The 18,456-nt window shown below is 43.3% G+C and overlaps 1 protein-coding gene across 11 annotated transcripts in view; it reads right to left on the bottom strand.

The window, feature by feature from the left end:
- Positions 1-631: 631 nt before the first annotated feature.
- The window catches only part of MICAL3 (microtubule associated monooxygenase, calponin and LIM domain containing 3), a 175,907-nt gene continuing 158,082 nt past the window's right edge, over positions 632-18,456 (bottom strand). For 9 of the 11 annotated variants that reach the window (XM_042795281.1, XM_032986414.2, XM_032986413.2 and 6 more), the window contains 4 exons: positions 10,200-10,265; positions 7,748-7,847; positions 5,604-5,677; positions 632-5,518 (listed from right to left, as the gene is read on the bottom strand). In XM_042795281.1, the coding sequence (XP_042651215.1) occupies positions 5,334-5,518; positions 5,604-5,677; positions 7,748-7,847; positions 10,200-10,265 (425 nt within the window). In that variant the 3' untranslated portion in view covers positions 632-5,333. The remainder of the gene's footprint in view (positions 5,519-5,603; positions 5,678-7,747; positions 7,848-10,199; positions 10,266-18,456) is intronic. The other 2 variants (XM_032986415.2, XM_032986423.2) reach the window with 1 other exon arrangement.

Below are 18,456 nucleotides of genomic sequence, written 5' to 3'. Positions count from 1 at the left end.
ATCCAGACAAGATGCCTTTTCTTGACACACCAGCTGGTGAGGTTGAACTTCTGCATCCTTCCAGTCTGTCCGAGGGACACAGCTCTGGAGCTGCATGTGGCTTAGCTACCCTCCCTGAGCTGGCACAGCGCAGATCAGACACGGGCAGGGAGTGCTGGAGGCTTAAAACAACACAGCAAGTCGGCACAGAGGCACTGATGTCATTCACTCCTTATCTTACTGAATGCTGCTATACCAGCGTGCGATGTTCACGCTAGTACTGCAGGCTAAGGAAGTGAGCTACAGCTACAGAAATTAAATCCCAGTTCCTACAATTCAATTTACATTACTTTCACACCTTCTTGACTATTTAATGTAATTTCTCTTCACAGAGAACCTAAAGGAACAATGTAAAATATAGAGAAAGGAGGAGCATGTATTAGGGTTGTATCAAGATCGATTTGTTTGTATCTCAGATAATTCAGATGGGCTCCGAGTATTCCAGTATAAGAGAAAATGAAGTCAGGCACTTTAACACTTAGGTTTTTATCTCATCTCAGGATCACCTTTCCTCAGCTCCTGGCTTCCTCTTTAATCATCAACTGTGGGAGTGAACGCAAGGGAAACAAATGGTAACTCCACCAACAAAAAGAAAAAATAATTAATGACTTTATTTTTTTTTTTTTTTAGTTCAGTTGGCCATCTGAGGTGCTAAAATCTCAACACCAATGAAGCAAGTGTGCATAAAAACAAACAATAAAACACAACCAAACAGAAGAAAACAGGCTGGAACAGAGTTGTTTTTTTTACAGGTAGGGTATACGCTTTTCTGTTAACACTCCATACATGCCAACTGTAAAAGCCTTGAACAATCTGAATATCAGAGTTCACTTTCATACAAAAGAGAAGATGCCAAAGCAGATCCCTTCTCCTGGATTAGACTTCACACACACACGCATGCACGCACAGATACAGAGTATTTACATTGCTGCAATGCCATCAGAACATGGCATCTTCCCCCTCACATCTGCTTTTAGTGACATCCTCATCTGCCCAGCTACCCTGCCTATAGCAGTACTCTGAGCAATCCAAAAGCAGGAACTTTTGGAAAGCTTCTAAATCTCTGTTATTTTGCAATAGTCGAGAGCCAGCGGTCTCTTTCTCTGTGAACTATATACAGGCTGGTTTTTAGTATACTTTAGAGTTCTCTTTATTGCAGACAGTGGTGACTGAAATTCCCATAAAGCCATATTGTGGCTTTTCAGTTTGTATACAAACAGGAGATTTTATAATGCAACACCTTTCTCATCCACTGGTGTCTGGTGTAAACACTTAACTGAAAACTTATTTTAGAAGAATGTTAAGCAAACAAGGTGTAGCTGTGAACATTTTAGGAACAGCTGCTAAGAAAATGGAACTGCTGGCTGCTCTAGATCATGCAGTCTAGACCACTTACAATACTTCATAATGTTCAGTATTAGGATGTATAAAAATATTAAAAACCACCAGAGTGCACACAAATGTGGTGACTAGCTCTATGCAAGCACCGTGTTCTAAGAGGCCTAGGCATTGCACAAAACTCAGATTCTTGACCGTGGGGGTAACCCAAGGATCTACTGGTGTCTTTACATACAAACAAATATTTACATAAAATGCAGAGACGGAGAGAGGGAAGGACAGACTCTTAAAACTTGAGGTTTGCTCTAAATTACGTTCAGCAACGCTGTTTGTAACATGCCCTAGTGAGACCATGGGGTATTGGTTAACTGAAAGAAGGAATATATCTGGAAGTTGGAGCTGAAAGGTCTTGTCACCTCCCCACGCGTTAGTTCTTTGAAGCTCAGGATTTTACAGTCATTTGTGAGTTTTAATGAAAACATGGTTAAAAGAACAGAACGGTTTAAAAAAAGGAAAACTGTACTGTGAAAACAGTAGATTAGTAGTTTTGACAGTCCTCACTCCCACATCCCCATTTGCCTCCCGGGTGTTTCCAGGAGGTGGTCTCCCCCTCCTTGCCCCATCCTCAGTGTGCCCATTTCAAACCCAACACAGGTTGGGTTCCAAGCTTGGCTCTCCTCCTACCTGCTGCAGGGAGGAAGCGGCCAGCCCCCCGGCACGGACCGTGTCACCTGGGGACGGGTGCCCCTGCGTGCCCACTCCTCAGCAGCCGAGGGCCTTTTCGCTCCCCTCACACACAAAATGGACACACGTCACTGAATGCAGGCGGCTGAGTCCCACGAAGAGCTAGAACTTGGTTTCTGATACAAATAAGGGATCTTGTGGTCACAAGAGCCTTCTTCAGCTTTAAAAATACAAAATTTGAATTAAAAATAGTCAGATAGTAAAAAAACCCAGTATCTGATATGCAAGTCATATTCTTAAAGTGCAACTGAACAGGAAATTACAAGTTGTGCCTTTTACAACCATTTTGATATAAAAAGGCTTTTTAACATTCCCTTTCGTGTATTTTTAATTAATTTGTGTGTGCAATGTTAGCTCTTCATTTTCATTCCCACTGCTGAAGGCCTTCAGCATAACCTAAAGAGTTCAAGTTTAGAATATGCAGTTCTCTCCTGCACGCTCAAGTGAAATCACTCTTTGGCATTGCAAAGATCTGGCCAGCAGCATGAAAGGGAAAAAGTAGTAATCTGGTATTTCTTCTTCTTTCTGTTCTACAGGTCACATGCAATGATCTTTTGTGAAAAGTTAGATGTGGTCCATATACATGGTGCATTACAAAATGGACCGAGGCCAATTCTCCCTGCGAGACAGTTTACAATACACTATGTATCTAGCTTCTCTCTCCCTCTCTCTTCCCTCCTCCTCTCCAGCTTCCACTGGCGCCTCAAACACAGACTATGGAAACTACCGTTGCCAGTTAACTTGTGCAGCTGCCCCTGCACTGGCAAATGGGGGGAATTGTGTTGCTGGACATCCTGTTGGTAAGCCAACACTCCGCAATGCTGGTGTAGCAGGTACCACTTGCTAACAAGCACAATTATGAAGTAGCACTGCAGCTGCCTGTCTGCTTGGTTTCACGAGCATCTGGATTTAATTTGTAATGCCTTAGCAGAAAACACTAGGGGGGACAAAGGGGAAACACTTGAGGCAGAAGAAACCTGTTTCCACAGTTAAAAACCAGCACCACTCAGAGTCTCTGGGGACAGTCCTACCCATCCTTCCTCAGCCTGAGGTATGCTCCTGACTCAGAGGTGAATTCAAATCGTAGACCCTAGCTTACAGAAGACCTCTTTGAAGGAGGTAGAGAGCCAACAGCAAGAAACCATGCTAACTTCTGTCCAGGGGCAAAAGATTAAAGGATGTTCAGCCCCGCTTGGATGCCTTGCACCAACAGTGTAAATTCAAGGTGAGAGAGTCAGTACGCTGTATGAATACGCTCGGGAATGGGAGACTTTCTCAAAGACATCACAGAGCAGGCTTAGTACTTCTTCAACAAGAGAAGAACATGGTCAGCATCCCAAGGGGGGAAAACCTCTTAGCACATCACATTAAGAATGGGGCGCGTACCCAGTGCTGCTTCAGCTCTGCGGGACAAGTTAAGGACACGGTGTGCTCAGGGAACCTGTCAAACAGTGAATGGTGCTGCATTGCTCAGTGCACGTCCTGCTCACTGGTTAATGCACGGATACAGTGAGTATCCTCCTGGCTGAAAAGCAGCAGCTTCACTAGCTGAGCCAAAAGGAGCTTCTTCCAACAGATGCAGTAGGCAATGTGCTATTTTTGTTTTCATGGAAGTCCCTTTAGCTGTATCTTCAGGAGTGTGAGGCCTCTTTCAGTGAGAAAGAGACATATGGGATATTTCTACCTTACAGTTTTGGCTTTCTTGTTATAAAAATGTAAAATTTAAATAAATTATTGGTTTATTAGTCCAACAGAGGGAATCTGGGATGCAGAAGAAAAGTATGCTAGGAATACAAATAGGTTCTTATAACTCCATAAGCACGCAGGATTTTGTCATAAAGAAAAACTCCTAGGGCAGGATGCGTTAGTAGGTACATAAAGGCTGCCCTTGCTGTGAAGCAGGGACCAATCCTCAGCAGTGTCCTTCTCTAACAAGAGTTAAAACACTCCCTCCACAATCAGTATGTGTAACAATCAAATTATTAATAAGAACACTAATAAATAGCCACAGGTAACAACGTCCAGTAATTTAGAAGTGGAAGTTGTAGGATGCAGCAGGCACACACACCCATCATTCATCCATTTTTTTCCCTAAAAGATACAAAAATGAATCTTCTTTCAAGTATTAAAAAAATAAGTTAATTGACATAAAAGGGTCAAAGTGACTGAGGGCCCAGGCAGGTCTTAAGCTTCGTTTCCAATGTGCAAAAACAAAATACAGAGGAAAAAAATAAAAACACTGAAAAGTTTTAACGGTGGTTCGGTCACTTAAGGGCTTCTTCCTTTTAGGGGCCTAACATCCAGGGAATGTTGCCTGGTAACACCCCTGCCCCAGCACACACTTACCACTGTCCCACAGTCAGTATTTTCCAGTGTCAAAACAGTCACAACAAAAACAGAACAAAGAAGCCCACCAGCCTCTGAGCTGTGGCCATGAAGACTAAGGCCAGCAGTAGCTGTCTCTCCAGTGTGTAGCAAAGCAGAAGGGCATCTTCCCTCTCTCTTCTTCTCCCCTTTTTTCCCCACAACAAGATGATGGTTTAGGAGGCCATGATAGGGAGAGTCCTCTGATGCCCGAATCTCTCTAAAAACCAGGAGGCAGAGAGTTCCATCACACCTACTAGTAGTATCTTCTCTGTCTCATTTTTCTTAATATCCATGCATAATGATCAACTGCAGGTTTCTTTGGTGGGGAGGAAGACTAAAGCAAAGAAGGTGTTGCCCTGGGCTTCTGGAGGTCTCTCGGACAGCCGACTCCACCACACAGGCTGCTACAGGCTGCTGTGGTTTTCCAGAGAGGGTTCCCACTTCCCTCCCTTTTATTAGAAATGGTGTAGTAAAAACGGGAAAGGAATGGACTGCCATAAATCCAGTTCAGTTAAGGGTACTTCCTCCCTTAACTTCCTTCCCCACACATGGATTATTCCTCTCCCTCCTACCACACACACAAAAATACGGTCCATTTTATAGGACCTCAAGGAGACTCCACAGTCTCAACTCATTATCTTCAACTTGGCTTGCAGACATGTAAAACTTAAGCTTCTGGAACCAACATATTATCAAAAGGCTTCTGAGTGCTTCAAACCAAATCCCTGCATGCTGTTGGACCCTTCTGAAGTTTCCCCTTCAACATCTTCCTATCCATGTAATTCTGGCGAACTCAGGGTAGGCCAACTGGACAACACAGACCAGCAGAGGTAAATGTGTTAAGCTCAGGACCAGTTCAAGCTAAAACCTTTGGAAAGCATGACTGCTTCCAGGTCCTTGTCTTCTTCTTTTTCTCGAAGCCGTTGCTCCTCAAGGAGAGCCACAAGAGAATCTCTCTGCTCCACTACTTCTAGCATCTCGTTCAGGATTCTCTTCTCCTCTGAGAGCTCCTCATCTGTCTTCAGGTGATCTACAGAGACACAAAAAATATCAGCATACACAAGGCTAGAGAAATAAGCACCTACAATCTATGAAACGTTCGCCTTTGCTCTTACCTTCTACTGCCATCCTCTCCCGGAGTTCCTGCTGTAATCGACTCTGTCTGTCTTCCAGTTCCAGCTCCCGAGCGCTGAAAGGGAAACATCAGGAATCCAAGCTGTGAGTATTCTAAAATACTCCATACATTGCTGCATATCCATTCTCGATTTCTGCTCCCCCTCTAGATATCTGCTATGCATTTTACCAATCTGTTTTGGAACAACTGTTAAAACACTTAAGACATATAACCATATTTTTAAAATATTTAAATGTACTTTCAACATCTCAGATTCTTTACCTTCAGCTAGGAAGTACAATACAGAAAGTTGAGCAGATTATGGGTGGGATTAAATCTAAAACAGTGTGAAGGAGCAGACAAATCTGCAATCACTGCAAAACTATACTTTATCTCGATGTATCTCCTGCCACTTCCCGCTCTAAAGATGAAGTCGCTTATCAACTAAGGACATGTCAGGCCATTGCCTTTTCAGATTCCAATGGAGACAATACCTTGGGGCTTTTCTGATACAGGCACTAAGGCCATCAGCTTTCACACTGCCTGGGTCAGCTGACATATTCAGAAACGAACTTCAGTGAATTTGGAGCATGGGGACTGAGAAAGCTCCCAGTGTCTTAAACAGGAAAAAAGCCTTGTTATCACAGCCCAAATGAGAGGCACTGAGGTCCCACTGCAGGCAGAGAGGGCCGCATGGCAAAGGTGACTGAATTAAACACTTTTGGCTATACTTAAAAGTGGTGTCCTGGGTTTGAATGAGTGGTGGGGGTTTTTTGGTAGCAGGGGAGGGGACTACAGGAGTGGCCCCTTGTGAGAAGCTTCTCAAAGTTCCCGCAGCTCCAAATCAGCTCCACCTCTGCACCAAGGCTGAGCCAATCAGCTGCGCCTCTGCGAGAATGTATTTAGGAAGGGACTTGTGAGGAGGAGTTGCGGCAGCTGTGTGAACACCAAGGTCAGTGGAGGAATGGAGGGAGAAAGGAGGGGGGAGGTATGCCGGAGCAGAGACCCCCCTGTATCCTGTGGTGAGACGGCAGGGCGGCCCCCCCTGCCACCCATGAAGGTCTACAGTGGAGCAGATGCTGATTTATGGCCTGTGAGGGGCCTCTCATGGACGACCAAGGTGACTGTGCCTGAAGAAGGCCGGGGTCTCATGGGAAAAAGTAGCCCCCGCTGTTGCAGTTCAGCACTGGGAGGATTGCAGCATGCGGGGGTGTCCCACGCCGGAGCAGCTCGGGAAGGGCTGCAGCCATGGGAGGGACTCCAGTTGGAGAAAGTTGGTGACCCACGCCGGAGGAGTGTGGGGAAATGCTGCAGCTCGTGGGAGGGACTCACGTCAGAGAAAGTTTGTGGAGGAGTCTCCTGTGAGAGGGGGACCATGATGGAGCAGGGGGAACGAGTTCCAGAAGCTCCCCCCACTGAAGGTGGAAGAAGCAGCAGCACTGAATGCACCCCCCCCATTCCCTGCCCCTGTGCTGATATGGGGAGGAGGTAGAGATATCGGGAGCAGAGCTGAGCCCGGGAAGAAGGGAGGGGTGGGGGGGAAGGTGTTCTCAAGATGTGGCAATGCTTCTCACTGTCCTACTCTGTTATGTGTTGTTGTTAATGTCTGTAATAAATCTGTGTTCTTTTTTTATTCCCCTAATGAGTATGCCTTTTGACTGTGATCACACTGGGTGATTTGCCCCTCCCTGTCCTATCTCAAATCCCACGCCTGGTTTGTTTTCTCCTTCTCAGCGCCTGGGGGGGGAAGGGAGGCGTGAATGGCTGTGTGGTGCTGAGTTATCCTCTGAGCTCAAACCATGACAAGTGGACTCCACCAAAACCAGGAATCACACGTTATTTCTGCATAGCTCGAGAACACCTCTGTGAACAAGACATGTTTTATCCAAGAACAGCTTGGGAAGGGCTTAGAGCTTTACACGCCATCCGTACTTCTGCATGTGCACAAAATAGTTGGAACTTTCATTCCTTATTGCTATTCCTTCTTCTACCACTCTTTTGAAATGTACCTGGCTACATATCTCAGCCAAGAATCAGACTAAGAGACCGCTGACCTCCCGGGATTATAGGGAAGACAGTACTGACAAATCTTCCAATACTATTTGTAACATAATCCCCCTTTTGAAGCTTTGCACATTAACTCACAATATCATCAGTTCGGACTCGTAGCGAACCAAGGCATTCTTCTCCTGTACCAGCTTGAACCACTCCTGCATCAGCTTGGGATCATCCTTCTTACCCATGCCTGCCAAAAAAGAAACCTGGTAAATTTTTGGGTAATGCCCTGCAATCCTTACAAGCCCAAACTGCAAAAACAACAATGGGGCAAAATGTGCAAAGAAAGCCGAGCAAGATGCTGCCAGAGCACTCCCAAGCCGGGTCCATTCAGTTTGCCTAGAACACACAGAAGAGTGGAAATCACCTCCAAAAGGATTCTCTTTGGAGTCTGATCTTTTTTTTTTTCCTTTCTGATTTTCTTGTGATTGCTTGTTTCTTCCTCACTCTTAATACAGAAATCCCAGATTTCTCTAAGTATTTCACTTTTCCTTTAATAAGAAGAGCTTTATAATTCCTCATGCCAGCTACCTCAATGTATGCTCATCAGAAACATATTCAATTGCCACTCCATGGGGTTTACCTTTAACTTTTACCTTTTCTTCAATTGCATGTCCTCAATCTTCTACTGGCCAAAAGTTACATCTTGTCTTTTCTTTTTTCAATAGCTAAAAGAGTACTTTCTGACTGCTTCTCTAGCCACATATATCTATCCATCACATGTATCTATCCATCCTCTGCACAGTGAACCCAGAAACTACTTCTGCATTGCACATCAGTGCTGGAAAGAAAAAGAATCCCCAGACACATCTGCTAATACCAAAGCAGAATAAAAATACCTTGGGCCTTGGCCACCTCATACAGAACTCTTAGTTGGTATTTAATTTATTTTAAAACCAACTCCTAAACTTACTCGATAGTCCACTGACAAATCTCTTATCTGTCAGGAATCATGTGGATTAAATTGTGAAACTGGGCTGTTCCCAGGGCCTTCAGTTGATATTTATCAAATGCAAGAGCTTACCAGGGAAGCTCCTCCTAGCAATCTCCTGGTCTGAGCCACTGACCCCACACTGAACTACCTGCAGATGAATGCTGTCACTTATATCAGACATCATCAAGGACAGTAGCAATGTGCCTGACTGCATGGCAGTGGAGGCAGGAACAAGGCCTCAACATCAAGCTCAACAGTCTTTTTAGATTGCTGCATCCTATCAGCTTGCACTGCATCTAACCTAAGCATCCTAAAGTAACTAACATCCCTGTCTATGTCTGTTATTATGGACACATACTATCTACGTCAAGAGCAAAAACTCCCCAACAGTCATTTTGATGCTAAAAATAATCAATCAGCAAGCTAACTATTCAAACTCTGGGAAACACTTCACCAATCCCACATGAACCGCTAGCTAATTCAGACCTATGCCCTGCCTCCATCCTTAGGACCTCAGAGAAGTGCTGCACTGGAGCTAAGCAAAGGAGAGCCTACAGCTCCTATTAAGCTGCAGTTTAGGCTGAGAAAGCCTGCCTTTGAAAAATTGTAATAGCAGACCCTTGGGGAACACCAGACCCCGTCGTGCCACCCTAAGAGCCTCTGGCTCTGTGGACTTTATACCAGTGTGTGGCTCAGTTCCAAGCATTCCTTTCTGAGCATCTCTGCACAATATGCCCGCGTGGCGACAGGAGAGGGAGACTGTACATGCAGATGTCCAGTGCTGAGGCGCCATGAAAACACTGGGAAGTCTCCCCATCCCTTTCGATGCCAGGATGTATAGAAAACAAATGCCTCTAAGAAAAAGCCAAAACCACAACGATACTGACCTATGAAATACAGAAGTATTTTTAAACAGCCAACGAGCAGAGGAATAATGAGAGGACTGGAGAGGGAGCACTGACAACTGATGTGAGGGAGCGCCATGGAAAGCAGAGTAAGTGGTTAGCAAAATTACACCATGAGCACACATAAACAACCCCTTCCCCCATGCCTTGGCAATGGAAACTCTAGAGCAAACTTCATTTGGGACAGTTAAAGAATGCACTCAGCAAGACAGATGAGGGAAAACTGACCTAGCTTAAGGTTTGTCAGGTTTTAAAGTTCAAGGATGTTTTGCAAACCAGTCCTTATAAAGACACAGTATTCCTTTAATCCATACGTACTAATTAGGCGGCCATATTTAAGGAAGCAGATTGTCTTCCCTTACCCCACCTTCCACACATCTTTCAGGAGGAATAGAGAAATTGAAGCCATCGAATGAAAACAGAAACTTTTGTGTGTAACGTTACTGCTCCCACCGCTGATGCCCAATGTCCCTCCCGGTTGTTACACCTTCCCTGGCACAGCTGGGACCAGCAAAAGGCATACTGTACCTTTAATAACTTGCCCCAGGCTCAGAGAAGCTGGCTACCAGGTTGCTACTGAGAAAGTCGGTTTGGGGACAGAGCAAGAAAAGGGCTGGGGGCCTTGTGGTCACTAGCTGACTAGTGCTGCTACGACAACCCAGCTGTGGTCAAGGAGAACGGGGAGCGTGTGAGGTTACGTTACCTTCATGGGCACAGCAAGGGCAGAAGGAGAGAGGTCTACGACGTGGTGTCCCGGCATTGGGCTCAACTTCAATAGGGCCAAACGAGGAAGAGGAAGAGGCAGGAGAGGAAGAGGAAGTTGGAAGTGGAACGGAAGAGGAGGAAAGGGGTGAAATAAAAGACAAGCAAAGGACAAAAAGCGTAAGAGTGAGAAAGAAAGGAAACACAAGAAGAAAAGAAAGGAAAAAATACAAGAAATGGAGAAGCAGAAACAAGGGATACAGTCTACAGATGAATAATGTCCCTAATAAGCACAGATAACAGATAAGAGGTAGACTGAGGTACTGGTGAACTTTTACTGAGTTGTACAAATACCAGGCAGGAGGTTATCGTTGCTGTACTTTTTCCTAATGTACATTTTTCAATCACGTGGTCTTTGTGAACAAGTTGTTAGGACGAGCAAAGATGAATATTTAACTCCTGCTGATAGATGTCAAATTTCAAGCAGGGTTACAAAACGTCTCACCTGCATGCATGACACCAGCTGTAAGCAGCCACCCTACCTTAAAGCTTTATCAGGACCATGCTCTTACCACCGTGGCAGCATCCACTGATGGTAAAAGTGTCCTTTTTTACTGGAAAATTTCTTCAGACAGGGGACATCACAGGGAGAATCTGATTAATGTGGAACCAGCCTGCCAGGATCTGCTGTATCAAGTACGGTGAGAACACATGTACCGAAATGGATTGTTGTGCTTAAGAGGGGAAAAGGCTTTTACACGGGTAAAAAAGTGATTCACATCAGGGTCTGTGGTGGTAATGACCAACTGAGGGCTTTGCAGAGTTAAAATGGTAAATTTAAAGCTCTCCCTTGACATTCTCATTTCAGAAAGCATTCTAAAGCTTACAAGTCCTGTTAGTACTGGTGACTTACTGAATTTTTTTCATCGTTTCTGTTACCCAGTGAAGGACAAACATTTCTCATCTCTAAAATGGTTCAGCTGTTTTAACACTGAGAATTTGCTTTTCACCTGTATTTAACGTTACAGCAATAAACAGTAGGAAATAACCAACATCACTAATAGTTACAGGACAACATCTGCACCAGGAAGGTGATGAGCCTGAACCATCAGAGCCAGCAGAATGGAACACTTATTGCTCTCAGTGCAGAACTGCGTTTATAAAGAGGAGGCATTTCTGTGTTGGGAAAAGGCATAAACTCCACAACAATACTATGGTAAGAATAACGTTTATTTTGGAAAAGTCAGCAGAGTTTGATATATGTGGTTTGGAGAAAGCTTTACAGAACTAGACTGCCAGTGAACTGGGAAGGCTTTAGAAGGGACCATCACAGAACCAGACCAGCACACGGAGGACACACTGGAGCGAGAGGGAGAGCACGTTGGCTTCAAAGCCTGTGACTGAGCAGCGCAGCCTTCTCAGACAGAAAAAACCTCTGTACTGGAAGCAGGAAGGGGCAACATGAGGATAGATGGCACAGTTGGCCATATGACAGTTACAAATAAAGCACCGTACCAACCATTAGTTGACAGTAGCAGAACCTTAATTCTAATTGTTCAGATTTTTCCATCTTCTTCGTTTAAAATGAAAAAATACTAGGGCTTTTTTTCCTATGATGGCCATTTCACAGATCAGGTTACAAAAGCAAAAGCAAACAAGAAACACCCAAACCACAAAGGCACCTGAAGAATGAGCTCCCACACAAAGCAGAATATTTAGTGCACGATAACCTATTCCATTTTTTTTATTTCACATCCTATCTTATTCAGCATGAATTCTTCTATATAAGCTTTAATACTCTAACTTGGTCTAACCACTATTTTGGCAGGGTCAGGAGATGGACATTTAACTGTATGTAAAAATCCACTCAAATTTTTCAGGGTTTGAGATTTCATTCAGAATTCTGGGACAGGGTGTGGGAGGGGGGGATGTTGATAACTCAAATGCACCCATATGTATAGATTTCAAACCATGGGCATATAAACTTAGCGAGGAGCTCCCAATTTGCCATATTTGATCTGAAAATAAATACTGGTATGTGAAAATGCCATTCATCTCATTGTGACATGGCTACAAATTACTAACTGCTGTCATGAGTGAGCAAATTGTCTGATACTAGGAGAAGATACCATCTTTGATCTCCAGTAAAAAGCCACAAGACTTACACAGCAGAAGACTGTAATACAGAGCTCACTCCTTGCAATTGTATCTTCTTCCTTTGCTCTTAGTTGTCTTATTTTTTAACAGAAATACTATCCTCCCACTCTTGTCTAAGGAAAATTAGTCCTTGAAGCAAGTTTGAAAGTCCGTGCCATCTGTAATAGCCCAGCTACTGCAAATGTTAACATAGAATTTAAAATATATTTTTAAAAACTTCTCTAAGGTGATAGTCATGAAAACTGCCTCCCCATCCTTGCTAATAGAGTATCAGCACATCTGATACAGACTCTAAGCAGACTGAAATAGGAACTTTTTGTTTTTAAGAGAAAAACTATTTTATCGTATTTCCTGTAATGGAGGAAGATTTTTCACTGACAGTAACCAATCTTTAAGTGTATTCCTTGTCACGTATTTCACTATCCCTTCAGATGAATTAATTCAAGAAAAGGCCTCTTAACCGTTTCAGAAACAGAGAACCTGGAAAAAAAGATCACTTGATAAATGGAAAAAGCATTCCCTCAGCCAGCTGATAATTTTAGACAGCGAATGTATCATCAGATCATTTACATTCCTGTCAAGGTTGATTTTAAAAAAATACAACTTCACAGCAAGAGCTCTCAATGTGTATATGTATGTTGAAAGACAATCCTGGGAAAAGGCTGAACTCCTTGTCAAGTGCTATCAAAATGGAGAACTATACAACACCCTGGTTCACAATATGGTGTTAAAAACTGTCTCACCTACCTTGTCCTTATCAATTGTCTGATTACATTATGGAAATCCTTATATATCTTCTTATTTCTTCCCAAGGCCATTTCTACTTCTACAGTAAATACTATTATTTTGATATTACTGTTTAGAGAAGAGAAATTACCATCTTATGGTCTCATTAAATTAAAAACACGATCACCACTGCAAGACAATTTTCCTGGCCATGGAGTCAGGGCCGGATGAGAAAAACTCTTTCGTCAAACAAATTTAAAAAAATAAACAGTCCCCCTTTCTGTTTAAGTCTCCTCCACCACCAAAAAACCTAGGCTGGGTTTGGCGATACAGGTCTTCACCCACTGCATGAAGAGCGCTGCTGGCAGCAGCATTGCAAGCTACCCACTGCCCCACTGAAGCAGTTCGTTTGGAAGGAGCTGAAGGGCAAGAGAAGAACCATTTCTGTGACCATTCACTTCTTGGATTCCCTCTATGATGAGGTGTGACTGTAGCTTCTGGACAGAAAATTAACACTTTTTTTTTCTCCCCAGGGAGGCAAACCCACCAACAGACTGTGTTAACCACAAGTTGTTCTTTCTCAGTGCCACGGACCAATTTTTCTAAATGCAAGTGAAGCCTTCAAAGCAGAGGTCAGAGGCCCAAGCTGCCGGCGAGCAGAGGCATTCAGAAGAACACATGGGGTGGTCGGTACGGAGCCAGGAGCTGCAGCCCACTGAGGTGCCCCAGCTCCTGAGCACACTGAACATCTTGGAGAGGTAGAAGCTCTGCCTTGCAGATTATCTACGTCCCATCAATAAAGTGACTGGAATTATCTTGCCTCTGTGGAAAGAAGCCTTTCCCAGATGTTTCTGGGAAATCTTTCATGCAGCCATGACAAGAAAGATCTTGTTTGCCATAGTACTCTTGAGAGATTGCAGACTTTGCTACCGTGGTGGAAACCAAGAGCGAGGCCAAGAATAAACACCATAGCTCCAAAGCCTCTTCAAAACAAGGAACAGAAATTGTATAGCCACCATGAAAATATACCTTCCTTTTCACTGTATGTTGTTCTTTGTTACACAAGCTACACTGGACTGTTGTCTTCTTTTCTACTCTTCATTTACCTACATACTTCAGACTGGTTTTGTCCTTTTCTGCTGTAGCTACCTAACACTTCATTGTCTGAAGCACAGTAGTAAAAATGATCGATCAGGATGAAGAAAGCACAGCAGAAAGTTTGGGGTGGCAGATGCAATTATCCCCAAACTACAGCTCACATTGATCCCCTTCACCATTTGCCCATGTCCTGTGGTGAGAACTGTGATGATTTCTGGGAAGTGGTGAGCCACTGCAAACCAAAACGACTTGAACAGATATACCACAGACCAAATGGGATCACATCCTTTGCAAGTTTTGCATCTAAAAACTTTGATTTCTGTATTGCTGACTAACCAGGACAGTTTTGAAATCAGTAACACTGGGCTGGAAATTCAGCTCTGAAGCTAATCTCAGCTCTCATGCACCATTATGCTGGCACTTGATCGCACAAGCTGAGAGCATGATACTTTAGAAATTCCTATTCTACTAACAACTTCCATCATCCACTTAGCAGGCAGACTAAGAACTCTAATTTTAACTCCGTGCTTAAAATAAGGATCAGTCCAAAAGAGTTCAGTAAGACAAACTGTGCACTGGTGACAGAAAATATCCTCTTTCCCACCTTTTAAAAAACAGTTATGGTCAGAAACCCGAGTGCTGAAAAATAAAGCAGCCCAACTTTACAATTTGTTGCAATTGTTCAACAGCGGTGTTGTAAAACAAGAAGAATACAGAAAGTCACCTCTTGTAGAATAGCATCCACACAACTGCAGGTATTATAAAGTTGAGGGCAACGATTCTGACAACTTTCTCATAGGGACATCACTCAGTGTGTCTGACTTAACAGTTCACTAAAACTGTGGCAAAGCCAGTATCCTCTAAAGTACAATCACTAGAAGAAACCTGGGGAAAACACATAGACCACTGAATTGTCATGCAAACAGGACCACACCTTTATTTAAGGTGGGGGGGGAAGCAGGGGTATGGGGGGGAAGGCAGGGAGGGGAAAGGAAAATAGGGAAAGCAATAATTGGAGCAGAACACACACAAATGACTGCACAGAAGTCTTCTGCTTCTACTAGACTTCACAGCACTTGAAAATGAAGTCAGAAGTAGTACAGTCCTGCATTTTGTGTGCAATTGTGAAAGGTGTACAAAAGGAAGTAAGTAAATGGTAATTCCTTGCTTCCAGCACCTAAACAGGTACTCTAATTATACTTAACAGTTCTGCTTATCAAGTGCTCTTTCCAGCTCCAAATTTACAGCAAAGAAAACATGTTACGAATTCACTTCAGTGTCAAAAGCAGCTGCAAACTGCGAAAACAATGTTTATCTTACAACTCCACTCCTCTTCCCATAGAGCTGTTTGCAAATCACAAGAAATATGACTGTTCCCACTTCAGTATATCAGACTCCAGCCCTGCAGAGTTAGATCTGCAGGACTTTAAAGGACATAGTTAGCCCAAGTATTTTAAATAAGCTAATAAAAAGTGAAGCTGTTGTAGAGTATGCAAGTACAAGGAATTTTAAAAAAGTACAATCGTACTTTTTTTTCCCCTCGTTTACCTGATGTTCACAAGGCCCTTGTCAAGAAGAGAGAACGTATGTCTCAAATCAGCACTATCAGACATACCAGCCCTCTTCCTTACATCCTTCTTGCCTGTCTTGGCATACTCCAGCCAAGAGCAAAGCAAGATGCGAGTGTGGGGCACTTTTCTCAGTGATTCCCTGCTGGGCACAAGGAAAAGGAAGCTGCTCATGTGAACACAGAGGGAACAACAGAGGTACTTTCCACAGGCAGACAAGGAGCAACCTGGACAAGGAACCAGTGGTTAAGGGGGAACTGAGGCTGGGAGTAATTAAGCCAGGAGACTAAGAATGCAAACTGCTGAAGGAGAAGAGACAGAGAGGAGAGGGGAAAGGGGTAAGGGGTGAAAGGAGAAGGCAGATTTGTGGAGAAGATATGATCTACAATTTTCCAGACGACTAATGCTGGGTAGAAGAGGGAGCAGAGCCCAAAAATACTGGGATAATGCCAGAGGCAGGGACTGAGACTCTGGGAACAGAGTCAGTGGGAAGACTGGAACAGGAGTGAAAGAATAAGAACAGCTAGTGGGGAGGAACATGCGGTCTGAAGGGTAGAACATTAGGATTTCTTTGTCAAGAAGGTAGGATTAAAATTAAATGCCTGAAAAGCAGAAACTGGGACTGAGAATGAAAATAGAAGTGGGGTAAGGAACTTTGGATGGAAAAAGACAGGACTAGGACAATGACTGTCTGGAAAGAGGGAATAAAAGGGACAAAGAACGTGCATCCACCAGAGCACTATATCCTTCCAGCATCTGGCTCAGAATCTGTGTTTTCAAGTTTCGCCACTCCACAGCTGCCAGCAAACATCTGTGAAATCCACTGAGCATGTCCCGTTTCCTCTTCATGAGGATCTACACAGAGGATGACAACCTAGCATTGCCACCAGTTATTCCATAATGGCACGGGGCAGAGTTCTCTGCAGTGGATCTAAAGGTTATAAATCTGTTGATATATCAATGTAATACAAAATCTTAATTTCAGTTGTCTTTGCAACCTTTGTAATGTTCTTTTAACATAACTGCATATACGATATACACATAGGAATAATTACTCAGAATTGAAATGTGACCATCTGTAGCGTGAAATGAAACATCTGCTTTACAGCAACAGTACATAACATTTTAGAACAGGAAGAAAGGATTATAGCATCTGAGCAGAGCAACGGGGGTAGTTAAAATAGCAATCTGTAATCCTGCAAACTGGAACTTGACCAAGGATGTCAGAAGTTACCACTCCCTTGCAGAAGTTGTTGCGCAATCTGTAACATCTAAATGAAATGCAACTCTCCTTACTGTAAAGAAAATCCAGAATATATGAATGCCCTAACCATTCAAAAATTACCACCAACTTACAGATAACTTTTCAAAGTATTTTGCAATTTTGCTTATTGTTCTACTGACAGCATGACTCTAGAATCATGCCTATGTCTCAGAGACACAAGTTGCCAACAGAATAATTAATTACACAGCCGTCCTGTCCTAGCTGCTTATAGCACTCAGCAGGACCATGCAGCCCCATGGCACTCCAGGAATTTTAATGGCACTCCACCCAGATGCAGCATCCTGAACAGACATGTTAATTTTGAAGCTGAGCTCTAAATCTGCCACTGAACAGTGACAAGTCCATCAGAGCAACGTATCCCTTCTGGCAAAGTGTTCTGGCAGCCCCAAAAGCAAGAATAAAGCAAATTACAGAGGCCACAAAACAATACTATAAAGTCACATACTCTAGGCAGGCTATACTGGTTCATTGCATTTAAAGGGATACTGCCCAATACATTTTTTTTAAAGTTTGTTTTGGCAAAGGTATTTTTGAGATGAGCAGAAACTTGATCATAGTTTTAAAATATATCAACCATTTTTAAAAAACATGAACATTGACTGTTGGAAGCCCAAGTGACTGAGTCACCATATAAATAAAACCAGCCTATTGTAGAAGATCAAAAATGACCACTCTGGGGTGACTGAGTTCAGAGAAATGGAAAAAGTAAACAAGCATAAAAGATAAACAGTAAATTAAATTTTTGATTTTCTGCAACATAGTAATTTTTTAAGTGACAGTGTCCCTTTAAGTAAAGATTATTTTGCTTTTCTTAAAGCCACTATTAGTGATTTTGATGGGATCGCTGTCTCTAAAGAGGCGTTAGGAGGAGAAGCAGGAGGAGGGAGAGGTATAGTGAAAATAGCATTAAACAGGGATAAGGGTCTGTTAAGCGTAATTCAGCATCAACCCTTTTACAGCTCCTACTCTATGCACGTACAAGTATGGGCCAGCCCTGATGGACCTGACTAGGAAGAAGGTTTCAAGGTCTCTCTGCAGAATACACCTCAGGAAAGAATGCCAGAAGGACTGAACAGCGAATGAAGCACAGGGCTAGAGGACTATCACATCAAAATTAGCACAGGGGAACTGGGCGATAAATTAGGTCTAGTAAGGAGAAAAGTCTTCAGTTTTGAAACTTGAACTTAGGTGGATATTCTTAACTCAGGTGGATGTTTTTCAGTAAAAGCCTATTGTGCCAGGACAATTTGGAGTCACTCCCAACAGAGAGCTATAGAGAAATATTATGTGGGACAGCCTTTCCCTGGAGGAGGAGAAAAAATTACAACGAAAAGCCTGAGCAAAACTATGTTTGAAGGATCAAATGCAGAACACAACGAAATCAGAGGAAGACTTCTAGTGATGTGTCTTGGATCAGGCCTAGA

Source organism: Tyto alba, unplaced genomic scaffold (genome assembly GCF_018691265.1).
Source record: "Tyto alba isolate M040663 unplaced genomic scaffold, T.alba_DEE_v4.0 Super-Scaffold_21, whole genome shotgun sequence".
Taxonomy (NCBI): Eukaryota; Metazoa; Chordata; class Aves; order Strigiformes; family Tytonidae; genus Tyto; species Tyto alba.
Note: the sequence above shows the minus strand (reverse complement) of the source record. Positions and strands in the feature narration are given on the sequence as shown.